At 40.8% G+C, this 12,298-nt stretch overlaps 1 protein-coding gene across 3 annotated transcripts in view; it reads left to right on the top strand.

The window, feature by feature from the left end:
• The window catches only part of LOC137172559 (disks large homolog 5-like), a 33,061-nt gene that overhangs the window by 16,720 nt on the left and 4,043 nt on the right, over positions 1-12,298 (top strand). For 2 of the 3 annotated variants that reach the window (XM_067577063.1, XM_067577065.1), the window contains exons 13-32: positions 72-247; positions 372-475; positions 1,109-1,201; positions 1,718-2,719; positions 3,064-3,187; positions 3,517-3,661; positions 4,498-4,619; positions 5,267-5,350; positions 5,455-5,614; positions 5,895-5,966; positions 6,512-6,674; positions 6,798-6,931; positions 7,397-7,561; positions 7,739-7,922; positions 8,145-8,293; positions 8,653-8,823; positions 8,978-9,174; positions 9,911-10,054; positions 10,371-10,498; positions 11,475-11,584. In XM_067577063.1, the coding sequence (XP_067433164.1) occupies positions 72-247; positions 372-475; positions 1,109-1,201; positions 1,718-2,719; positions 3,064-3,187; positions 3,517-3,661; positions 4,498-4,619; positions 5,267-5,350; positions 5,455-5,614; positions 5,895-5,966; positions 6,512-6,674; positions 6,798-6,931; positions 7,397-7,561; positions 7,739-7,922; positions 8,145-8,293; positions 8,653-8,823; positions 8,978-9,174; positions 9,911-10,054; positions 10,371-10,498; positions 11,475-11,584 (3,627 nt within the window). The remainder of the gene's footprint in view (positions 1-71; positions 248-371; positions 476-1,108; positions 1,202-1,717; positions 2,720-3,063; positions 3,188-3,516; positions 3,662-4,497; positions 4,620-5,266; positions 5,351-5,454; positions 5,615-5,894; positions 5,967-6,511; positions 6,675-6,797; positions 6,932-7,396; positions 7,562-7,738; positions 7,923-8,144; positions 8,294-8,652; positions 8,824-8,977; positions 9,175-9,910; positions 10,055-10,370; positions 10,499-11,474; positions 11,585-12,298) is intronic. The other variant, XM_067577066.1, reaches the window with a different exon arrangement.

Raw genomic sequence — 12,298 nt, forward strand, 5'->3', positions numbered from 1 at the left:
CTTTTTTCCTCATCAGTTGTTTTCTGTGATAAATTTCGATTTTAAAGACACTCACTGTTCTCTCTTCGCAGGGTGAATGATTGGTTGTTGAAAATTAACGATGTAGACCTGACCAACAAGGATAGGAAGCAGGTGATCAAAGCAGTGCTGAGCGGAGAAGGAGTGATCAATATGGTGGTTCGCAGAAGGAAGTCACTAGGAGGACGCGTCATCACTCCCATCCAGATAAACCTCGCTGGACACCAAGGTCAGCTCCATCGAGAAATAAACTTTACTACTAACATTAAAAAATACAGCAAATTACACGTTTTAAGATTATTGAACTGTATAGATTTGTATAGAATTCATTCTTTTTCCATCTTACCTCTCAGACTGTGGCATAGGCCTGGAAAGTGGAGTGTTTGTTGCCACGTTGGCTCCAGGCAGTCCAGCTGTCAGAGACGGTGCTCTTACTATCGGGGATAGACTGTTAGCTGTGAGTATGCTGGCAAGATTTTGTTTAAGTTATTTGGAAAGTAATGATGCTCATTTAAGACCATGCCACTGCTATTGATGGGCCTCTAGTGCCCTCTACTGTACAATGTGGTGTTTAAATAAAGGAAAACACTGTTGCTGGTTCCCAAATCTACACTATATACTAATACTATATTATACAGTGTATATTCACTGTACTGTTTTTCATTGTATACAAGAAAGTTATGTATTTTACCATTTTTTACTAACAGGAAACGATACAAGACGAGCAGTCAACTGCAGCGTTAATGGAGCTTTGTCACCACTGTTCACAATTACTTTCATTTTTTTCAGCCATGAGCAGCTCATCAAATCAAGTTTGTTTAGTATGAATTTAGACATCTTTGACTAGTTTACACACTTTTTCAGTGGTAATGTACTTCATACTCAAAACCAAGTTAGAATCATATACAGTATGGACATATTTCACATGTAAACATATTTTGGATCTAAATGTCCCAAATGATTGTCCTGAATGAATTTGTGAACTCTGTAATTCCCATACACATGACTTGGTGAGGGTAACATGCATAATATACTATGGTGTGTATGGAGGCAAAGACGTTTTTCTCATCTTATTTTTTGTCCACTACAGATTAACGGAATCACACTTGATAACAAGTTGCTCTCTGAATGTGAAGCTCTATTGAGGAACTGCCGTGATTCTCTCAGCATCTCCCTCATGAAGGTGAAGTCCTCAGACACACATAAAAAAGTACCACTGCAGGGAGAAGATTAATTTACCGTGTATGGAAGTGTCATTAAACCTGTAATCTTTTCAAAATCAGTGAAATATTATTAAAGCAGTTTTCAAACATGGGTTTATTTAAACATGAACATTATGTAAACATAATTTTCAAGCATTTTAATCATGCTGTGTGTAATAGTAGTTCATTATAAATCTTAACTTCAACAGCCTCTATGAAAATAAATTGTAAAAAAAATCATTTATAGTGCTGATATTACTAATTAGCTGGTCTTTGAGTTAGTGTTCATTGTCAACACTTCACTCACTCAACCATCCAATTTTGAGAAACAACAAATTATGTTTAAAGACAAAACAGCAGACTTTTATAATAAGTAATGTGAGGAACATATTTAGACTTTTTTTAATGGTAGAAAGGTGCAAAGGTAGCTCCTGTATGCTTTAATTCCATAAGACTGAAAAAACAACAGGTATTTGATCACCTCCCTTTGTCAACAGTTCCTCCCACAGAGCTGCTCCGGCCAGAGTTTATTTGAAAGTTTGAGAGATTCGGAAAAGACCTCTAGGCTCCAGTCCTGTGAGATCCACGCCAGGAACTGCAGGAACTCTAAACACAACTGCTCCAAGCACAACTGCTCCACACAAACAGACATTTGCAGCTGTGACTTGAGCGGCAGGGACGATGACGCGTGTAAGGATACAGGTGATTCTCTGGACAGCAGCAGCGGCAGCATTCATTGCCACCACAAACCCTTTTCCAACAGCTCTCTACACTCCCGCTCCCTTTCTCACCAAGGAACCCCCTCCTCCTCCTCCCACAGTCCCCAAGAGCCCCACCCAGACTTTTGCTACAGGAGGCAGGAGCTCCACCGTCGCCCCTTCACCTTCACCCCCGTGCACTCCGACTGCAGCTCCCCGCAGAGCGCTGCGGACCAAGGGCAGAGCTCACCAGTGAAACCCAGCGGAGGCACGTGGCCAAAAGTCATAGCGGGAGCTTCTGTTCCAGAGTTCCAGCTCTCCATCTTCAAAAAACCCAAACCCAAACAGAGGAAGTCCATCTTTGACGGAAATGTTTTCAGGAGACCTGAGGCACCTCCAAAACTGGACTACATGTCTCTTTCCCAGTTGCCCAAACACTCACCACAGAGCTCAATGTCTGAATCTACCACAACACCCCCCACCCCTCCAGCCAGGAGCGACTCGTTCAGGTTCAAGCATCGCCAGCAGAATAGCTCGGCATCAGACTCGACCATCGCCACCAGCGTTCCCCCAGTCTCCCTGGCCCAAGCTACAAGCCCACAGGAAGAGGGAGAGGCAGGAAATAAGCTCTACTACACCGATGCTCCTCCAGGAGAGTCAAAGGTAGGCGCCAAGAAACCTGCGGAGGAAGAGGGGAGTCGACGCAGGGCAGAGGAGCAGGAAAAGAGGAGGTACAGGCCAAAATCAGCACCGGCACTACGGCGAAATGTGACTCCTTTACACATTCCCGTTCCAATGCAGGTAACTGAGATGATGTCCTAACCTGATCTGGCATGCTTTCTGACACGTGCATGTTTATAGTAAGCCATCTGTTTTCTGTTTCTAAATTTAGTGGTTAAACACTTTTCCAATTAACTGATTAGTTGACAAAACAAAACATTATTTCACTTTCATAATTAATTAATAGTTTTAGTAATTTATCAAGCAAAACTGCCAAATATATATGATGGTTCTGATGATCTGCTTTTCTCTGTGAATGAATATCTTTGTGTAACTATAAATTGATTACAGTAATTGAAAAAACAAGGAAAACAATTGTTGGTCACAGCCCTTTTTCTTATTAGATGTTTGATTGCTTTTTCCAGGTACAGAGTTTCTCTAACGACGAGCACTCCCCTGAGCCAATGGACTTGTTACGCTTCTCTCCTATGCGAACTAATCGGTACAGCATGCCTTTTGCACCCCCCAGCTACAGCAGCATCACAGCACGTAAGTTATCAGAAACAACTTTACCTGTTCTGTTTCGCATGTCCTGCTGAGTTGTCAATCTGTTTTCCACCGGCATTTGAATGCAACATGCATTTCTGTATCAAATGACATTAAAAGAGTCTCTACACTTGAGATGTAATACAAGTTGTTATATTTATTTGTAAAATTGTTTGACATTTAAGTAGGGAGGTTTTCGATGTACTTGTGATCTGATTTATAAATCATCATGTAAATTTTGTCACTAGTGTTGAGACGTTCAATATTTCTCATCACTATGCCTGTGTTGAGTCTGATATGATCTGTGTTTTTGGCCCTTTGTGTTCCTCTAGACCCAGCACAGCGAGGTTTAGCCCCGTGTACCGCTGTGACGGCTGTGATGAGGAACCCGGTCTACACTGCCTGGAGCCATGAGATCCAGACCAACAACTGCCCTCCAGCCCCCAGTTCAGGCGTCCACACACATTCACACACAAGGTGTAAACATCTGGCAGTCTTTTCCTGCCCCTCTGCATTCTTGATAGGTCACACTAATAGGTCTTTCTCACAGCAGACAGTTTGACTTGTCATAGTAGGAAAAGCACAGGTGTTACTGATTAATATTAACCATGGCTCTGTTCTGTTAAAGTGTCCCAGTAAACCATGACAGTGTGACAGTGAGTCATGAAACCAGGACGGAAAGACCTTTAGCCGTCATTCATGTTGTTATGTACACCTGTGCCTATATGTTTAGTGACAAGTGGGTCCAGCTCTTCCTGCAAGTAATCAACAACTTTTATTTTTTACCTTTTTAATATCATATATTTAGGGTTGAAACAATTTGATTAATAAACAACAGTTTTGATATTTGATCAGTACTTTTCATCAAGCAAAAATACAGAACATTCTCTGTTTCCAGCTTCTCAAATGTGAGGTTTTACTGCTGCTGTCTGTTCAATATCACTGTAAATTGAATATCCTTGGGTTTTGATCTGTTGGTCAGACAACACAAGCAATTTCACCTTGAACTCTGGGAACTTGTGATAGAAATGTTTTGCTATATTTATGATATTTTATAGACATAATTAATTCTTAGATGAATTGATAGTGAATGTATTAGTCATTAGTTGCGGCCCTTGTATTGTTTTAGAACATTCAACAGTGATTTAATAAATCCTGTGATGTAGTGATGGTGCATTTTATTTTACAAAAAAACATTGTTAACCTTGCCCCAGATCTCAAAAAAACAGATGGCATGGGGCGAATTGTATCTTGCTCTGGGTTGAATAATTGACTGCCAGGGGACTTACTGAGGCCTTTTTTTCCACTTTTAGCCCCCAGCATCAAGGTCACCTCAGTCTGGACCTCAGCCACAAACGCACTGGAGAGGTGACTGAGACGAGCTGCAGTCAACCATCACACAGCACCAACTCCCTCCCCTCCAGTACCAGACTGGGTACATATAGAGTCCTAGTTCACGCAAATCATAACTTGTATAATATGTCCCATAAATGATCTGTTGTTGTATATCCTCATGGTTAAGTCAGTTCATCCAAATTACAAAAAAACAACTTTTGTCTCACCTCCAGTCATGCAGATAGTTATGGTTTGATTTTCTCTGGATGGTCCACAGACATTACTGTGAAAAGTTTTTATAGGAACTATTTCTTTGGCAGTAGTAAGTAACCAGGACATTGTTTCTGCCTTCACAAACGTCAGAAGAAATTACAGTATTACACTTATAAAATATAGAATCTACCATCAGAGAAAAAGAGCAGAGGTATAAATGTATATTGCACAGCAGAGGCTGCATATTTAATGAGAGTTTAGACTGTCATTTAGCAAATTGACATCTCCTGACTCAGCTTAGGAGATGACAGTGAGTGATTGGCCACATTTGCTTCACGTAATTAATCAGAGCAGCCTATCGCAATGTCAGGAAAAACAGCTCCCCAGGTTCACTGATCAGTTTCCTGAAGGAAACCTTGTATCTGCATGGCTTGATAACAATAGTTAAGTGAGAATGTTTTTGTTTTGTTTCTCATAATTTGGGTGAACAGGCTTCTTTTTAAATAAATTCCTCTGTTTGTGGTGTTTTTTTAGGCTCCTTAAGTACTTCGCAGTTTAGGGCAGAACGCATTAAGATCCCCCCAACTCGTTATCCTCGCTCCACTGGATCTGACAGAGGTACTGATTAGTCTAGCAGCAACACGGTCTGTTAGCTGCATTATTACAGCTTTAAAAAAAAAAAGGCGTGTCTGAATTCATGCCTTTCTTTTTTGTCACTCTAGGCTCCCTTTCCCATTCGGAGTGCAGCAGCCCAACACCTCCAATGTCCCCTGTCAACCTGGACACATCGTCTTTCACAAGCAGCCAATCGCAGAGCTCCATTTCCACCCAGCCCAGAATATCAGTCAGCCCTGCTCCAGTTGGTGACAGGCGGAAGGATGGGTAGGCCAGCCCCTTGTCTGGGTCATTATACTACCATCATTCAGCAGAACACGACATGTTTTCCACCATTTGTCTGTACCTCTGTCTGTTTCATTTTGATGAAGTGCTTGCAAAGCAGTAAACAAAGCTGTGAGCCTCCATCTCATATTGTTAGAACACTGATGCACCATCTATCATTTTCTCTTCCTCTTTCCTCTCTGTTGTAGGTCATTATAACATGAAATCTTTCTCTCCTGGTTTGGGTGATCACCCCTTTTTCTTCTCTCAATCTCTTTCTCAGATTTGTCTCTCCTCCTTCTGTCAGACTTCCAATAGCAGTTAAGCCCAAGTTCTTCTCTTTAAGAAGCTTGAGGTTTGTCCTGTGCTGCTTGTGGGAAATATTTGTACCGCTAGATCATTACAGCAAGGATCTGAAGACTTTCCATGTACACACTGCAGATATGTTATATTCTAGCCCTGCTTAGCAGCAGTGGCACTAAATGTTTGAATGTTTAATAGCCTTGATAATGAAAGGTAATGGATACGTATCTCTTTAAGACATCTTTTTTCTGCTTGTTATTAATTCAGAATGCTGTTGAATTTTGTATGATTGCATGACTTTGAGACTCTGAAATGCACTCGGCATACTCCACACAGCTTCCATATGTTATTGTCGAGACCTCTCATGGGTTAGCAATGCATCTTTGCTGTAAAGGAATCAGATGAGAAACAAAATACAGAGAGCTACATTGCATTGAAACATCAGATTGCAGGCAACAGCTTCTCCTATGAATTTTATTTGGTATTATAGTTTATATCGTTGTAGAGTCACATGTTGCAGTTCCAGCAAGTCTTCATGGTTTCCCACAGATGTTACAATATCACAGTTAAATAACGTGTTCCTCTTTTCCTCTGAAGGCCGTACTTGGAGGAGCCACGCAATGTGACAGTGCAGAAAGGAGCAGAACCACTGGGGATTTCCATTGTGAGTGGAGAAAACGGCGGAGTGTTCGTGTCCAAAGTGACAGCAGGCAGCATCGCACACCAAGCACGTTTAAAGTACGGAGACCAACTCCTCGAGGTACAGCAGCCAATGCACTTCTTTTAAAATATATAGCTGTGTGTGTATATATGTGTGTGTGTGTGTGTGTATATATATATATCTCCTTTCTTTCTGTTTCTAATGAATCACTGCTCTTTCCAGTTTAATGGAATCAACCTCCGGAATGCCAATGAGCAGCAGGCACGGCTGGTGATCGGGCAGCAATGTGACACTGTCACCATTTTGGCTCAGTATAATCCTCACATGTTTCAGCTGGGCAACCACTCTCGTTCAGGGTAAGAGGGAGAGTCAAACACCACAACGACAATTTACACAGATTGGTCTCATGAATTTTAGATCAAATGAATCTGGCAAAGAAATCTGAAGCTTCAGTGTCTATCAGAGTTATTTTCAGTATAATGTGAAAGAATGAATGGATTTGTTATGCTAAATTCAGTCAATACATGAACACATAACACTGTGTTCTCAGCAAACAACACATTATGAGTACACAACCAAACATCAACATACTGCAGTGCAAACAACAAACAGGGCAAAACGAGTGGCTTATGTAACTGAGATGAAATAACAAATACAAACACTAAACATAGAAGAAACATTTTTTTTAAAAATATGTTTGCATGCTCTGTAACAATCTGCTTAAACAGTGAATAATCTATGTTTTTGAGATTGATATTGTCTCTGAATCTCATTAGCTTTTATTTTAAGAAATTTAGCAAAGATTTTTCTGTTCTCCTCAGTTCTCGGATGGAGTCCATCAGCAACCAGCCAACTCCCCAGGACAGTGGCGCTACCACCCCAGATAATCACTCCACCATCGATACGCTTAGTGAGCAGGATGAGGGCACCATGACACCACCGTCCAAACAGACAACTCCTGCCACCAGCCCTCACAGCTCCTTTAGGTAGGACTGGACTGCAACACTGATATTGATTTTTAGGTTCAGTGTATTACCGTATTTCACATTCAGTGACAATTACTTCATGGTGAATACTGGCTGGTGACCATTTTGCATTACTAAAGAAAATAAATGATGCTGTAGGGAGACAATATGTTGGGAATGACTGAGGTTTTTCTCCAGGCTTCCCGGTTCAAGTTTGCGCCGGGCTGCAGAGCCTCGACTAGTGAGGTTAAAGAGGATCCATGTGGAGCTGGGAGTTCAGATCTGTGGAGGAAACTTGTATGGCATCTTTGTAGAGAGTCTGGAGGATGACAGCCCTGCTAAATGTCCTGATGGCCTGCTGCCTGGAGACTTGATACTGGAGGTATCTGCACTGTTTATTAGTCACTCGCTAAGAAGGTCATGTGCACAAAGTTCAAGAACTGCTTCTACTTTATAAGTACAACCTCCTCCTTTATAACTGTCTGTGTCTTCATAACTGTTATGCATTGTTTGGATTGCTTTTACTGAATATGATGAGTCATTCTGTGTTGGCAGCCTAGCTCAGTGTCCTTTTGTCAGCTGTGTAATTGATGTTTTCATACAGTACAACGGCATCAGTATGAAGAACAAAACTAAAGAAGAGGCTTACCTGGAAATGTTAAAACCGGCTGAAACAATCACATTCAAGGTCCAGAACTGTGTGGAAGAACTCGCTGCACTTAAAGATTCGCCTGGAGATGGATTTTTTATAAGGTACCATCAGTTATTATGAAACAATCCAAACTGGTGACAGAGTAGCTAAAGTTTCAACATCAGTTGCTGTGGGGCAAAATTAGATTTTGTATCAAGCTTTGAAGCCAACAGAATATAGAAACATAAGACAGGCAAGTCCAGTAATTAGTTACAACCATAGATGTTTGGAGGTGTTTAAGAGGCCTAACAAAGCAGGCAGAAAGGAATCCTCATACCAGTTTTGGGGAATTGGGTCTTACATGCTCTAAATGTTTTTAATATTCTGCAAAGTGGTCTCTCAATCTGCTGTTCTCTTGTTTCCCCCATAAGGTCAGAGGAATGTGTTCAGCATAACTGTTTTATTGTTCATCTGTTGTCAGAGCACTTTATGAGAGGGTGGCAGAAGTGGAGCAGGAACTCAGCTTTAAAAAAGATGACATCCTGTATGTTGAAGATACACTACCAAATGGCAATTTTGGCTACTGGATGGCCTGGCAACTTGACGAGAATGCACAGAAGCTGGAAAAAGGGCAGATTCCAAGTAAATACATGTAAGACCAGGCTATAGTTTAATCTACTTTTACACACTGGAGGTTATGTATTTACCCCCATCAAACATGTCATCTGTAGTTATCTAGTCAAGTATTTCTTTATTCAAGCTTAGATGTTAAGGAACATGTGAACATACTGAAATGTCTCCGTTAGGATGGACCAGGACTTCTACAGGAGACACGGCATGGCCGACATGAAAGATGATAACGGCACCAGTAAGACTCTATCTGCAGCCGCGCGGAGGTCCTTCTTCCGCCGAAGGCTGAAGCACAAACGCAGCGGATCCAAGGACGGGAAGGACCTGATGGCTCTGGACGCCATAAGCACAGATTCTTTACCCATCACAGAGGGTGAGTAATCATCTACTGAGGCAGGTTTATTAGCAATGCACAAGGCCAGACACGTAATGAGAAGCCCTAGATTACCCGTAGACTTCTAGTGTGAACTTTGTCGTAGTGGTGGTGAAAGATATATTCAGTGGAAAGTCCTGCATACTCATTGTAAGTAAAAATTACAAAGAAAGTTGAAAGAAAACAAGCGATTGATAGTCTAGATCAGGTTGAGTTCATTCTAATGTGTAAACTGCAATCATTGAGCACTGAGTCAGCAAAAAGTTGACAGTTGAGATTTTTTTTTATCCACCAGCAGTAAAATATATCTCATATTTATTGAATTAATTTGCACTAAAGTCATCAGATAAATCTACTGGAGAAAAAGTCGTTTTTTATACCTGGAATGAAAATACCAACTATTAACGTTTTTTTGTGCATCAGCATCCTCAAGCAAAGAAAAATCAGGCTTATGACCAGGTAGAAATATCTGAATGGAGAATACAAACATACTGTATAGTGACAGCAAATTTAAGTACTGCTGAGCAAAGTAATAAACCTTCAGCTGTTGGTGTCTGGATGTGTCAGGCAGCTCCCAGGTATGAGTGTGTTTATAAAGCAGGCTGATGCTATAAAAAGCAGAGATACTGAAAGTCATGACTGTGGTTATTACAGGGTAGCTGTATCTCGGTGTACTTCTGCGCTGTCTTGTGTATTTTGGAATGAACATTAATATATTTCTGTACTTCCTGCCCAGACGGAGTGAGCCTGATGTACCAACGGGTTCAGAAGGTGGAGTGCTCGTTCCCCAGACCGGTGTTGATCATAGGTCCATTAGTGGAGGCCAGTAAGGACATGTTGGTGAAGGAGGTTCCCGACAAGTTCTGTCGCTGTTTGCCTGGTGAGCTTGTGTACACATCACACTGAGTCTGTAATTAGTTTATTTTATTCATCAAAGATTTGACGTGTCCATCAAGTTAGTATCATTGATGTCATACTGTACAGACTAGTTTTACCTGGAAGCTGCCCAGTGCAACCAGTCTGATCTGTTGGCCACTGAGCAGCTCCACTCTTGCAGTGGGAGGTTGGGTCTCTTGCTTAAGGCCACCTTTTAGTGGTAGCGTGCTTAAAATTAATAAAATAACTTCAAGGAAATAAATAATTTAGTTGATGTGAATTCTACTATTTTTAAAAACCCTTTTTTTCCCCCCTTCTAGAGATTATGAAGGCATCTCAGCAGGCGATTGAGCGGGGCGTGAAGGATTGCGTGTTCATCGACTACAAACGGCGGAGCGGCCATTTTGACGTGACAACTGTGGCATCAATAAAAGAGATCACAGAGAAGGTAAATTCATCTCAGTTGTCTCACAATTTTCTATACCAGAGCTTTGTGAAATGGTAACTGCGGACTCAATAATCCTTTTTTTATGATTACTTATTCTTTTATAATCCTTAATATCAGAGTTTATTTACAACCAGTCTACAAAGTACAGCAAAGTCTGTCTGTATTTAATACCATGTCTGTGCATTAGTATTCAGATGTCAGATTTGTCTGTGTTAAGTTTGGAGTTTCCTGAAGAGACAATAAAGTTGTTCTACCCTCCTGGGTTGGCCAGATATGAAATGAAATCTCAGTTTCTTATGAAGATGTAAGGCTACCGGCAGATTGGATATTTGAGTTTCCTCTGCAGCGTGTCTGGTCTTAATCGTAGGGAGAAAGTGAGAAGCACATAACATCCAGAATAAGCTCTGAATAGAACTTCTGCTCTATCACACTAGAAGCAGCCAGTTGAGGGTGGTTTGAGCATTTGAATAAGATTGAATAAGATGCCTCAGCACACCTCCCTGCAGAGATGACACCAGGGCAGACCCACAACACTCCAGAGGGATTATACTGCATGTCCCATCTGGCCTGGTAAAAGCTTTGAGATCCTCCAGGAGGATCTGGAGCCCATGGCTGAGGAGTAGGATAAACAGTGTGGGATATTTGGCTTAGCCTGCTGCCACTGCAACCTGAATAAGAGATGAATTGATGAATGGATGTCCAAAACTGGAGTCAAGCAGCTGTGTAAATTACTCTACCCACATGTCTGACAACTACCAGGAAACAATTATGTGCTCAACTTGAGGCCAACCAACCTAAATTTTAGCTTTAATGTCAACTTTATGTTGTATTTTTAGTTATGTAGCCAAAACCATGAAGAAGTATGAGAAACAAAAGTAAGCTTCTGTATTTTTTGGCATATTTTTTTGCAACATTATGCTTTGAACCATCCCTCATTTCTCACACAGTCTTTTGCTGTCATTTTTTTCTCTCATAGGACTGTCACTGTTTACTTGACATTGCCCCTCACGCCATCGAACGTCTTCACAGCGTTCACATCTACCCAATCGTCATATTCATACGCTACAAAAATGCCAAGCAGATAAAGTGAGTAATTTCATGCCTTCAAAAGTGTTTATTATTTTTCTTTCTTTCTTGCCTGAAGACATGTCAAGTGTGTGTCAAGCGTGCTTTGTGTTTTGGTGCCGTTGCCGTTTACTCAATAAGTTCAGATCTTTCAACTTTTTTTGGTCATGTAGAATAAAGTGTTAAGAAAATTTGATTTTACAGACATTTATGCCCAAAGAAATATCAAAATATAAATCATTAATGCACACAAGGGATCCAAGCACACTTCAGTGTCTATAGCATCTAATTCAAGTATCTGTTCTAACTTTGCAGTTAACTGATTAAACATTATATTCATATATAATCAAAAATGTTTCAATCAAAAACAGTTGCATACAAATGTACAAGATTATTTGGTATAAATGCATCTTTTTCCAACTCAGCACAATGTTTTAATTGAGATGATGGATGTTAGAATAACTCAGCTGCACATTTTCGTATTATCCAAACAAAATTTTCATCTATGTTGGTGCCAGTTCTCCTTCCAGTCAAGACAGACACTGGAAATTGACATCTGCAGACGTCTTGCTGCTTTCATAATCATATTCATCCTGCAGACACAACAAAAACTAATTGATCAACCTGATTTGATCACAGTGTCATTAGTTCAGAAACCACAGCCTGGTCTCTTCCACCACCTGCCGAGGTTTTGATAGGATGATTGTGATATCTCAAAGATCCCTCTGCTTTTTC

The sequence above is a fragment of the Thunnus thynnus genome, chromosome 20 (genome assembly GCF_963924715.1).
Source record: "Thunnus thynnus chromosome 20, fThuThy2.1, whole genome shotgun sequence".
Lineage (NCBI taxonomy): Eukaryota > Metazoa > Chordata > Actinopteri > Scombriformes > Scombridae > Thunnus > Thunnus thynnus.